This window comes from Phaenicophaeus curvirostris, chromosome 1, assembly GCF_032191515.1.
Source record: "Phaenicophaeus curvirostris isolate KB17595 chromosome 1, BPBGC_Pcur_1.0, whole genome shotgun sequence".
NCBI lineage: Eukaryota > Metazoa > Chordata > Aves > Cuculiformes > Cuculidae > Phaenicophaeus > Phaenicophaeus curvirostris.
In genome coordinates, this window is record NC_091392.1 from 156,402,505 (window position 1) to 156,416,106 (window position 13,602).

Genomic DNA, 13,602 nt, shown 5'->3' on the forward strand with positions numbered 1-13,602 from the left:
CTCAGAACTAGTCATCTTTTCAGTGAGCGACTCTAAAATTATTTTGCATTATTGTAAGAGTATGCAAGAGAAACTTTGAACTGCTTTTAATAGTTTGAGGAGAATTAGTCTCCCATGCACATTGCATTTAAATATCAAAATGAAAATTATATTAACAGTTTTTTAGGTGATTTGTTGCTTTGGCTTTTTAAAAAAAACCCAACAAAACAAAAGGAAACTCAGTCCTGCTGCCCTGCTTTATGCAATATAAAAAACTCATAAAAAAATGAAAGTATTTTATGGGCATATTTCACAACCATTTCCTATAAATTGTTAGCAGTGGCACTTTTATTGGTACGGGAAGAAAACAGACTAAGAAATGCATTCCATTTTGCATTAGAATGTATTCACCAATAAGTTTTTCATATCAGTTCAAAGTTTGTTCAACACCTCAGAAATAATTTATGTCTCAGACAATTCTGAGAAAGTAAAACACAATAATGTAGCATTTTTCTTTTGTAGCTGAGTAATAATAATAGGTAAATCCTCACATATATTTTCACACTTTATCTTCCTTCAGACACAGCACATAAAGGTAAATACATGGACATGTCTATTTTGCATTACATTTACATGCAAAAATAATTTTTGAGCTTCCAGCATTTCTTATGAGACTAAAGTTTCCCTTGTGCAAGGATACTGGTAGCTCATAAGCTCCAACAATTCATCACAAATTGGTGCTTACCATAGCAATTGCAGTCTTGAAACAGAAACAGTCAATCTTTGCCTTTCTCACAGAAAAGAATATATAGTAGATTTATCACCTGTGGTTTGTTGCTTTTTCTAGTCACTTTGGTGGGTTTGGTGCATTTTATGCAAAGAACAATTCGTATGTTTTAATTGAGACTGTTCAGCTACAGAGTAACAACTACACGCAGATTAGTCTCTAAAGCTTTCAAATCTATCACAAGAAGTACAATATTGCACCGGTTCTGGGCTAACATACTGATCAGCATTCAGCTCACAGCAAAAAAAACCTCCATACAGTAAAGCCCACCCTACTGTGCTGTCTCTCTTTCACTCCAATTTAAGCACCTCAGCAACAACACAGTACTGTTTAATAACAAGAGATATTTTCACATTGAAAAGCACAGATTTTCACTTAGTATAATATTCAGGAACAGCAACTTTTAGGATGCACTTGATAGTGTTTTCAGTACTACTCTACAGAGTTAACATTCAAAAAGGATTTCCATACACAAAAGACAGACTATAAAATAATAGCACACCATACACAGACATTCTGCTTTTTAGACCTAAATTGCCTAGAGCGTCAATATATTTTACATTCAGTAGAAGTAAATTTACCTTATCCCAATAGCAAGTCAAATCCTGAACATGAAGAATGATATTCTCATTATTACCATGCAGTTGAGGCTGGAAATGTGAGACCTCATCAAGTACCAGAAAGTTCTGCAATAAAAGAAAAGCACAGGGTATTGCCTAATGTGAGACAGAATGAGAAAGGAAACCAAGCACATATTATTAGAAGGGGCACACAGTACCTTAATTATGGAGAGAAAATAAAACAACAAACTGATCAAGAAATTATATTTCCAAAGCAATGTACAACTCCTTCAAGTGTATGTGTTAACTAGGCAGCCATCCCGCCCAAAGAAACAAAAGTGCAGATTTAACAGCATTAAAGCACTACAGGACTCTTAACCACCTGTTCAAGAAAACAGAATTCCTGAAGCAAATGGCCCTTAAGAACCCATCCTGCCTCTTCCTTGAAACACTGAAAAACCTTACACTTGTTGGATTCCCTCTATTTCCATGCGGAAGAGATGAAACCCTCACAGTAACACTATAATTCCACTGCTTTGATGGTAAAGGCTTATGTCATTCCACTCAGAAGAACTATGAGGACAGAGTAAGAAGCTGTCCTCTGTATTAAACATTCTTCCTTCTCGTGACTAAAAGACTGCAGAACGCTATCTGAACCTCTCCTGCTTTTAAATTCCAAGGCATTAACAAAGTTTACGCCTGCATAACTGGTTCACTGCACTTTCACTACTGTACGTCTAGATTATATCCCAGTCAGAGAACCTTTCCTGCAAGCTGCATAAATGTGCACTTTTGTACCACGTCCACACTTCTAGCACACCTTGCCCAACATTAGATTACAAATACCTCAGACACATCTAGAAAGGAAAGGGCCAAATGCTAGAGAAAACTTTCAAGGATAACAGTTACCAAAATTTTAAGACAAACCCAGAAAAATTCCATCATGCTTTGAATCACAGAGCATAAAGACCTTGAACTTGCTTTAGCAGACAATATTTTGAGAAGAGAAGGAAGACCTTGATCTTAGAAGCCAAGACTAGTGAACAAATACTATGCTAACAGCTTGAAGATGTGAGATAGCTGCTGAAGACATGCAGAAGTCCAGGGAAGCAAAACTAAGAACTAAGAGGGAGCAGAAGGAAGATGCCAGGAGCCACACAAGGACAGGAAGAGTATTTCTAGGTGTTAACAGGCACAGAGAGGTATTGCTCTAACACCAGCTGGCAGGTATCATTTCAGAGAGCAGTGAGAAGTCAAGTGTTTCAATGCAGCAGCCTCCAGACTGAATGCACCAAGATACATACATCTCCACTAACAGGCAAAAGTGGAAAGCAACGCATGTCTGAGAAATCTGGCCAGGCAAGTATTGCTAAGCACTGTTTTAGACAGGCAGACCCAAATGGTTACATGCTTAATAATAAAGAACTCAAGATAAGAGGCTGGTAGGCAGCAAAAGAAACTCCAGACAGCCTAAATGAGTACTGTGTGTGTGGTGTGAGAAAAATCTTAAGAAGTGTGATTTGGATTTAGATGATGGTTGAAATACCATGGCAGTTATAAGCAAGGAATTGGTCTCTCATTGTTTCTGCATTTACTGGGAATTTTTGTTGCAGCAGTAGCATTCATACTAGGTATAAATCCTAGCTAGACATTTAACTAAAACATGTTACAGTATGATAGGTGGAAGATTTAAAATAAAGCTAGTAGAAATGAAGATGAAGTTATATGGTTAACACCAACAATTTTCAACAGGGGGTGTGGGGGAAGAAACCAACCCTAGAAATAAACTTTCAAAAGTAGTAAAATATCTTAAACCATACAGACATTTTAAGTTCTCTCAAAACATTCTTCCATTCTTTTTGTACTTAATAATCTTCCATGTAGAGGAAGAAAATGTTGCTTCCACTGACAGGATGTGGAGAAGCAAACATTAGCTTGAGATACGACTGTGTCCTTGAAAGAGAAATCTATCTCTTGTTCCCAGCTGTAACATACCTTCTTTTCTGAGTCTTTGCCAAAATAACCCACTGAAAAGAAAATGCTCGCAGTTTGTTTCATGAGGGAACCTTGAGGCTATTGCTCCATCACAAGAGTGGATGAGCTTCAAGAAGAGATACAGATCAGCTCTTGGGTGTGCAGCAAGGGTTAGAGGAAAAGAGCTTAGGTGAAAAACCACAATAAGGAGACCACAGTTTTCTTTTTGCTACACAGTTCTTGGGTATGTATAATTGAGCGTGGAGGAAAAGCTACTACTTCACATTTGATCATTGCTCTTTACTGTCGCCTGAAGCACAGTATTCTTCTGCTTCCTTCACTCCATCTCAGTGTACTTCAAGATCAATGCAGACATCTAACTTGTACCATAACACCAAAAAGAAAGCACCTTCTTAAAAATTACATATATATTTTTTGTTTTGCCCAAACGTACCTAGCCATCATCTTAATAATTTTTTCTGTATTTCCTACTCTCTTCTCCTACTACCTTATTCACATTTCAGTAACACATCCTTGGTCAGGTAGCATCTTGCCATTCAGTAGCAAAATGTCCAACCCTGAAACAGTTTGGGAAATGGAAACTAAAAAGCTGGTGATGGCATCAAGGATGCCACAGATTCACTAGGACAACTGTTTGCCCAATAAACCTTGATTCTGGAGCTGGTTTCCAAAAACCATCATTTCAAGTATTGTAAGTGCAGAGGAGTTGAAGCCAGCTGTTAGAAGCAACTGCTAAGATACGTTGGAGTCAGAGACAAGAGATAAAAAAGAAAAGATCATTGCTGCCTCTGCTGAAATGCCATTCTCCTGTTCCTAAGGCACCTTTTTCAGACATCTCTGCCTCTCAAACTGCACAGTTAGAAAGATTCCTTGAATAAGCACTGCCATGCAGCTGAACGAAAGCTATATGAGAGTGCAGAAAACACAGCGTGCAACATCCAGTATCCCAAGCAAGCTTTTGTGTGGGCTTAGTACAGCTACCAACAAAAAAACCCCAAAAGTAATTTATTATATTCAAGCACAGAGAGGTACATAAAGATTTTTAGCTACTTCCACCAACAAATGGCACAGTGACACAATGCAAAGACATATGATTACATCTAAAGTGTTTGTTTGCCCTACGCTAAACTAGATTATCCTGGGGTTTTCCTAAATTAAGTTCCAAAATGGCTGGTATGCTTTAATGCTGAATTTTGATAACCTGACAATTTGGGATTTTAAATTCAAAATGCATTTTGTATTTAAGCCTTTTGCTGTTGCAGTTTATGCTAAAGTACTAGTACATACAGTAATCATGACTATTTTATTACACAGCAAATCAAGCAAAATAAAGTCCATCTGCCAAATAACAGCATCATGAATGCTCATCCTCACTGAATCTGAGTCTTCACTCTAGCACTGAAAGCATCCACAGGACACCAGCTAGCGTTCACACCTGTCCCCAAAACGACAGGGTAGTACAATGCATATGAATCCTACCGCTCCCATCTGCTGTCCTCCAGATTGCACTTCCAATGTACCTGCACACATTCCCCTTACTTCGAGGATGTCTACAACGCTTCTGTGCATTCTTCTCTCACATTTCAGCCCGTCCTACAGTACATTTCATGTTTTTGCACAGGCTTACACAGCAACACATTCAGTTTTCAAAATAGGTTAATTAATACAAGAACCCCAAACTCTGCAAAATCAAAATAAGGCTGCTTTTCTGGTGACATTAAAACAATGTTAGAGAAGAAATCCACATACAATTCAAACTAATAACCATACCTTGATTCGTCGTATGCTAACCACTGCCTCGGATACTCTCTCAACAGCCGCAGGGAAGAAGAGAGTTACAGTCAGTCTTACTGCACCATACAGGGACACTGCAACAAACACCCGACTTGCAGAGATAACATTGCCAAGTAGTACATATGCCATGAAAGTCATGAATACTGTTATTTTGCTTGCCACAAAGAAAGAAGCTAAGTTCAGTCCTCGGAGGTAGGAGCTTTTCAGAACCATGGCAATCTCCTTCCTAAAAATGCAAAATATAAACACTCATATTAAAGTTTCTCATTACAGTTGTCCTCAACAATCAGATAAGGGAAACCCACTCCCAGGATTTTACTTTTATACCCTTCCTCTTGCCCTTGCACCACCCCAACTCACACGTAAAGTGCTGTACTCAAAAATGACCATAAAGAAAGTATGTTACATGGTAAATAACAAGAGAGTTTTAAAGGCTTAGAAACTGGGGGGGAGGGGAATTATTATATTTAATACCTTAGTAGCTATAGAAAATAATTATTTTTTTCAGACAGAGATAAACAAAATACTCTTTTTTCCAGCTTTGGTCAAACTATTATTTTAATTCAGATTCTAATCTGTTTTGACTCTTTCCGAGTTGCGTACAAGAGCAAAAGAGGAAAAAAATATCTCTATACATAGCAGTATAAAGCCCAAGCACCCACAAACTCTCTATCCTTCCAGTATCAAAATCCAGTAGAGTTCAGTCACGTAACTCCTGATAAGATCAACACATGCTCTGCAGTTATAAAAAACAAGGCAACTTCCAAAAGATCGAGTTGACCCAGGCCCCAAGTATTGCCATTATTCATCTGCTGCTCCTCAAACTGGATCATGGGATTTGCAGTATTTCCTTTGATCTCAGTCTAAACCCTTCATAATTCGGCCTCTGCTCCTGGCTTCTTTTGCTCTAGGAATTCTGGTTCATCATTCAGAAAACACTGATGTGTGCAGCCAACTGTTCTGCCAGCCATTACCCAAGCTAAATGGTGACTGAAGTACTGCACAGACACAGAAGTCTCCCTCCAGCAACTGAAAAGGTGCTGATGTCTATGTTCTCAATTTCAACTTCAGTTCAATTTCAGTTTGCACTTCTAAATGACTCATCAAGTCCAATCCTCAATATATTACTGTACTATCTGTCTACAATGTGGATGCCATCAGGCTTAAGTTCTTATTTTTTCCTTACCAAGAGAGCCATAACTCCTTCCCCATAAACTCTAATTTTAGCTGCTTGAAATAATATAGAGTATAAAATCCTGAAACTATTCCTAATTTCTCTTCCCAAATATTCTGGCAATTGTCAGGGAAAATTTTGATCATTTTGATTAACTTCCACTCGAATGATATACTAGGATTAGAAACTCAAGTTATGATTATATAATTTGAAATAAACTTAATTCTCGCTTAACGGAGAGAAGGATGAAGGGATGCGCAAGTGGAAAACTAGTTAAGCAACTTTCCCACTATACTTGCCAAATTGGCAGAATTGACAAACTTTCAAAGACTTGGTTTTTTCAGCTTAAGGGCTCACAAGCTGTGATCTACTCCAGAGTATACTGAAAAAACTGTGTGTGAACTATTTGAATTGGGTCTAATTCAATTACTCTTACAACCCTAGATGAAACTTTTCCCACCCTCTAATAATCCCTAATAATCCTCTCACTATCTGTGGACGATCAGCAAGTTCTTTGTGCTACTCTCCATAAATATCAGATAAACTACAGCTTACCCACAGGCTGTATATAACGCACTACACTGTCTTAAGGAACCTGGTTATATCAAAGGAAACTAATACCGACAACCACAGGAAAAAAAGAGCAACTGAGAAGTTCAGATGTTGCCCTAGCAACTGTCAAGGGCCACTGTGGAAATCCTAAGCAATAAATCACCTTGCTGAATTTAAGACTTTTAAGTAGTTTTCCACAGTAGAATTAAAGAAAATAAAGAGCACTCAAGGTGCGTTTTGGAAGAGCTTGTTTCTCTTCATCGTTAAAAAGGAAGCCTGTAATCCTAACGAGGTGTTGAACTTGGAAATCTGAAGTTTATTGATGTGAATACTGAGGAAGCTTTCAATAAAGAAACATCCTCTCTAGCTCCGTGAAAGATAGTGAAGACTTCAATCTATCAAGAACATTCAATTACAGGATCCTGTTTATGTGCGTGGGAAGAAACATCCCAGGGAAAATTAGCAAGTTTGCAAGCCTGCACGTGGATATAAAGGGGAAAAAAATCTTTAAAAAAAAGCTATTCCAAATAAAACAAATTAAAAAAAAATAAAACTCAGAATCTACAGCAGAACAACCTTCTACTCATGCGCTGCAGACGGACACAACATGAAAATGAAATTATGAGAACTATGCATGTGAACTCCTACAGTATTCTTTAGCACTAAATGCTCTTATACTGTCAAGTGCAAGTGCAAATATTGATTGAAAATCAAATTTATGCATAAGTTTTAATCAAATGCTGCAGACCTCTGGAATGATGTATCCTACGATGTGAAACTCAGCTGGTCTTGCCAGTTGAACAACTAGGGAATTTCCGAGCTGCTGTCTTTCTCCCTCCCTCTCTTCCCAGATGGCTTGGGCAATACTTCATTATGCAAGTGTGGAAGCTGAGTACTACCTTAGGGTGCTATCATTTAGGACAGAAAGTCAGGTTCCTTATATTTCTCAGAACGGAAACATCTGCTTATTGGTTCCTTGCTATTTGATTACAGAACTGTGAGGATTAAATTGTTCGATTACAACTAATACAGTTTATTAGTTGCTGGTTTTAAATGCAACCATAAAAAAAAAAGCTTAAGAACTTGATATTTATAAATGTCAAAGTTTTTTTTCTCTTCTTCTGTCCCCCTAGGATATATTTCATTCCTTCACTCTTGCTATAGAAAGACAAAGAAAAAAAAATAAAGGCCAAAGAAGGCCAAGTAAACTGCACTTTAAAGCACAAAATAATGCACTTAATGACATGTAAAAAAATGGAAACAGATATAGATCTTTCCAGGATTACCTTCTTAAACCATTCACAAGTTCCGCAAATGATTTTTCCCAAGCATACATCTTTATTATCTTCATACCACTTATGACTTCATTCATGGTCCTAATCCTGACATCTGTTAAGGTCGCTGTCTTGCTTCTGTAAACAGCACAAAGTAAAGATTCTCAGATTCTCAAAAGACGACAGACTATTAACGATCACATATCATGCTCATATTAATGAAGTTTTTGCTTTTAATTACAAAGAGGATTAATGTAATTAATTGCATTAAAGAGTCTTCCTAAAACAGTATTTTAAGATACTCAAGCTGACTCATAGCAGATGGATTTGGTATGTCTGTATTGCTAGTAGTCCCTGTTCTCAGCAAACTGTGAGTTGATTCAATGTTCAGAATTATATGTCAGCTTGTGCAAACATACAGTATTCCTTAAACAAAGTATTTGTGTATGAAAATGTTGAAATAAAAAAAATTACAAATACTAAATTTAGACCCAAACAAAATTCGGAAAACTACTTTTTGGAATGGCCGCGAAATGCTAAAATAACAACCCTTCTAATAAGGGTCTTTTGATGCCGTGAAACAAACAGGCCTCCATTTGCCTTTTTTTAAGATTAACACTAGTTAAAGTAAAGATTACTTAGCAACAGTACACGAGCTATAACTGAGGAAAGCTAATCTAGATATGGTTCTCTATAATAAGTAAGTATTACAATTATCATTAAGCATTAGTTGTAATTAACACTAAAGTACATTTATCTATTTTAGTCCCGTATTATGTTTGCACTGATGAACAAACTGATATATATATACATATATATATATAATTAAATAATAAAGTTGCAGTTTCCATTAGGAAAAAAGCATTGAAAGTTAGAAGCCATGTAACGAAAGCATAACCCACGCTAATAAAGCTTATTACGATCCTGAATTCATTCATGTAGATAAGCATACTACGTATATAGTGAGCTGTGGCAGGCTTTACTTTGATGAAACATACTTTTTTTCTTGCTATATTACTTATTTTTGTATACACCAATAACAATTATGATTCAGAGATCATTTTTTTTTCTAAAGGCTCCTTAGAAGGCATGGCTCGGTTTTGTCAGCTTAACCTGTCCCTTGTAAGATTTTTCTGGTTCTCTAAAAGAAATAGCCAAGTTCAAAGCACTTAAGCAGAAAGAATTTCAGGTGCTTGCTTGTCATTTTTACGAAACTTCTCAGGACCAGAGTTCCATAAAATGCTGGTGGAAGCAGGGTTTAAGAAACAGTTATACAAGAAAATTGAAAAAAGAAATGTAGGAACTCAGTCCTAATAAGAATTAAGACTGAGGAAGATGGCTTAGCCTAAACCATCCATACTGACACGGAATGAAATTATCTTTGCCAGATCCCCTTCTCCTTGTTCAAAAAGAAAAACAGACCACTACTGCAAAAGGCAAAATTTAGGATGTTTTTCATGTCTCTGCAGCAGCAAAGAATTCTCACCTGAAATCTTTTGAAAGGGCCATCTTTCAGACCTTACTTCCAGACTTCATCTTCAGATAACAGAAGGTTGAAGATGATTCAAATAAAGTTAAAACTGAGGTTTCTTTTTCAAATGTTGTGATCAAAAAGGCTATAGTTCTCATAAACCAGTTTTTAGGTTTTCCTGCTGAAACGTTATCATAGTAACCACCCTCTTACAAATTGTTTTAAAATGTTCAAGACATTGGGGAGGGAGTATTTTTCTTCAAGTTACACTCCTCTGCCTTACAAAAAGCACGTTTTGCACGTACATAACAGAAGCCACAGTCTCAGAAATACTGTATAAAGGTTTAAAGTACTCAGACTTCCAGTGCCCTGGTAGCAATTTACAGCAGAGGAAGATGTGTCCCCAATTTTATAAGTACTAAGTTCCTAGTACATGCAGATCAGGACAACTGGGAAACACATGGTCACATAGCATGCTTAAAAGAGTGCAACAGGAAAAAGAACATGAAAATTCTTCAAATGTCTCAGAAGTCTCCTCTATGATACTAATAATGATTCTAAATTAAGCAGGCTGCAAAATTCCTTTTTGCTTTTATGAGGTACATTTGGTAGCTTTTAATCACGTCTGATATAACAGTTCCACAAAGTTTTTTTCTTAAAAGGAAATGTAAAAGCACTTTAAATGAGAATATTACAGTTGCATGGCTAAGCAGTGAAAGGATTGAGCTCTCATAAATAGTCTTCAGTCCAATAGTTGAACTATTTCTCAAATAATATATCAGGTCATGTATATTTTGGAAAACTTCTAGTACAATGCTAAATAACAGCACAAAACAGTTGCCACACTGAACATGCCTGGATTTTAGCAAAAGCCTTAATCCTTAAATTACTTCTTCATAGGCTGATTTTCTTAAATCCATGTAGATTCCCAGAAATTGCCACGTGAACACACTCATTGTTACAGAGCTGGAATTCATTTCAGTTTTTCCCTTAACTCTCTCTGTTTGCTGCAGATTTCTACTCACATATATAAAGATCTGTGCACACAGACAAGCACAAGTTTTTCTGGTTAACAATTTTTGTCCTGTGCACTGCATCCAAACGAGTGGCTGTTAATGAATGGGGGAAAAACCCAAACAGCATTACATTGCCACTGATTAACTTTTAAAATACATACCTTCGAGAAGAGTTTTTTGTCACCTTGTTGTCTGACCCTGGACAAGTCACTTAATCTCTTTGTGCCTCAGTTTCCCATCTGTAAAATGGGGATAATAATGCTTACCACCATGGATAAGGCACTAGTTAAGAGCTAAGTGTTTTAACCATTGACTCAAAGCTCAAAACCTCAAAAATTAAAACTCAGAACACGCAACAGTGAAGTAGCTCAGTATTTTTGCAAGTGTATTACACATGCAGTGAAAATGCACATGCAGAAGATATCAGAAGTGTTCCACAAACAGGCATTATAACAAAAAAAAAAAGACCCTAAACATCTGACAGAGAACATTTAATGGCTCATTATTTGAGAAATAGCACTTGTGCATAATAACCAAAGACTACCACAGTGGTTACAAACAGAAGAAAATCTATGAGTTGGTCTCATTTTGCAGTTACGGGCTCTCTCTTCATACCTAGCCATGCAATAGCAATGCCAGTCTCATTACCTCCAGAAAGCCTGTCTTAAAATACAACTTAAAAATAAAAGTAACTCACTAAAAAAAGTTTTATTTGTCCAAAGAGCTAGAAGGAATCCATCCACCCTAAACACAAGTACAACAAAGAAGCATAACATTACTAAGGATATGTGCACACAGTAAAGGAACAGTAAATTTCCATTTAGATGCAAAAGCCATTTATAAACTCATGATGTAAACAGAATATAATTAATTGCACAAGGAAAAATGAGGAAGCAAGAACATTGAAGATAATTAAATATTCCCACTTGAGGCAAGTCTTTTTTTTAGGAGGAAGGCACCAATAAGTTAAGTTTGACCAATAATGGAAAATTACTGCAAACTCATTTTATATCACCTAGAACATTACGGTTAGAAACCTCATAGCTGGCACCAAAACCACCATTATAATTTTGTTCTTCCTTTCTCTCTCAGTTCCTTCCTCTTTTTCCTCTCTGCATCTCCATCTTGGAGGAGTGGGAGCAACCTTCAGAGCTTTCTGCTGCAACTCCTGTATTACTGCAGTAAGTTAAACTCATGTCAGAACTGAGAGTAGTGCCTTTGTAGTAAACACTCCCTAAGTATCAACTCAGGAAGGCAAAGCTCAAGGAGCTACACAACTCTATTCAAGATCTACAGCAAGGTAGCTACAGAAGTAGCCCAAGGCTTTTAATATACTGGACAGCTAATGATTAGTAGATATTTTCAGCATGTCTGGAAGACATATCACTTCCAGTCCCTAAACAGGAGTTTAGAAATCTCACATTAGCAACTATGAAAAACATTGACAAAGATAAAAGTCAAATCAAAAAGACTCACCGGACAGAAGCTGATCTCAGAGCAGTAGTCCACCTCCATTCGGTATGTGTATTTAAAAACCCAAGACAGAAAATACCTACAACCCCACACATGCGACCTTACCTTAGGGAAGAAAAAAGCCTCCCAATGCAGGTCTGGACAGGAAGAAGAATAATCAGAACGGCCATTCCTGCAAGACACGATGGGCCTATCTCCATCCAGAGAAGAACTGTTACTGCTACAGCTTGAATTGGTCCAGCCCATAAGAAGTGCAAGAAAATCGTTACCTAGGTAATAGTTCAGAAACAAAAATTAGCTTTTGGACTTAACTAAAAAATTAGACGCTAATTAGACAATGTTGAGGAAGCACCTTTTCCTACAGCAGCTACTGTGCCATCGAGTGAGAATTCTGCACCACATTCAGAGATCTAAATGTACATGGAGGTGCCTAACCTCCAGAAAGTACGCAAATTACTACATTGATTTTGTTGTATCTTCATGCACCAACATTTCTCTGAGCTTAGGAAAACTGCAGGAAAATTCTGAAGGGGGGAGGGGAAATATAATAATTTAAGAGAACATTTCTCTTCTACGATGTCCAAGAAACAACTGGAAAAAATGTCCATAAAAAAATTTAATCATTGGTTGCAAACAAATACATCTTAATTCAAATCCCACAACTGCTTCAGTCCCTTAGAAAGACCTGTAAAAGTTCTTACCTGATCAAATTTGTTCACATCATTTGACAGAAGATTTACTATCTGACCAGTGGTAGTTTTTGCCATAGCTACATTACTGAGACGAAGTGCCTAAAAAAGTCAGAATAGACTTAAATTGTCATAGCTTATAGACCACAATAAACCTACACACATAAGACTCAATACAAAAATAGAATACCAGGGGAAAAGCTGAAGGCACATTTCAGCTTTTGCCTGAGAATACCTGGGCACAGTTCTAGAAAGTTAGTTAACATCTAAGTTAGGTTAAATATTCTGAAGAAAGTCCTGAAGAAAAGAGTATTAAAAAAAAGTATTAAAAAAAGAAGGACTGTGAGAACACAAGTGCCATAGCTATTTTCATATCTGAGGTGAGTAAAAATAGCAAGTTATCAAAACTAAACAAAAGAGCCTGTAACTTTTCAATTGCATTGCTTTTCCCCCGCATTATAAGGATCTGTACAAAACAGGAAAAGAAAAATCCACCTGAAGACCAGATTAAAGTCAGGAAAATGTTTGGCCAATTGAAAGAACTCTGTTTTGAATAAGATTCCTGATAGAAAAATCAAAAAAAACCCAAGCGATTCATTTCACACTATCAGTTCTTGCTAACACCACAAACTGCTTTCTGTCTTTGCAAATCAGAGTAAACATCCCTTTACAAATTAATATTTCCCTTGTTAATAACTCTTGTAAAATTGTAATGTATCAGAATCATATTAAATAAAGTTTAGCACACACTATGAAAAGCAACGAGATTAAATACCAAATAATTTTATAGGTAAATAAGTTAATCAGTAGAAAGTAGTATGCAATTATAAAATAACCC

General features: G+C 36.7%; 1 protein-coding gene across 1 annotated transcript in view; it reads right to left on the reverse strand.

The window, feature by feature from the left end:
• ABCC4 (ATP binding cassette subfamily C member 4 (PEL blood group)) overlaps positions 1-13,602 on the reverse strand; it is a 152,464-nt gene that overhangs the window by 115,317 nt on the left and 23,545 nt on the right. Inside the window, exons 5-9 of the mRNA XM_069879166.1 lie at positions 12,777-12,866; positions 12,181-12,344; positions 8,128-8,253; positions 5,092-5,341; positions 1,348-1,452 (exon numbers count right to left, since the gene is read on the reverse strand). Of these exons, the coding sequence (XP_069735267.1) occupies positions 1,348-1,452; positions 5,092-5,341; positions 8,128-8,253; positions 12,181-12,344; positions 12,777-12,866 (735 nt within the window). The remainder of the gene's footprint in view (positions 1-1,347; positions 1,453-5,091; positions 5,342-8,127; positions 8,254-12,180; positions 12,345-12,776; positions 12,867-13,602) is intronic.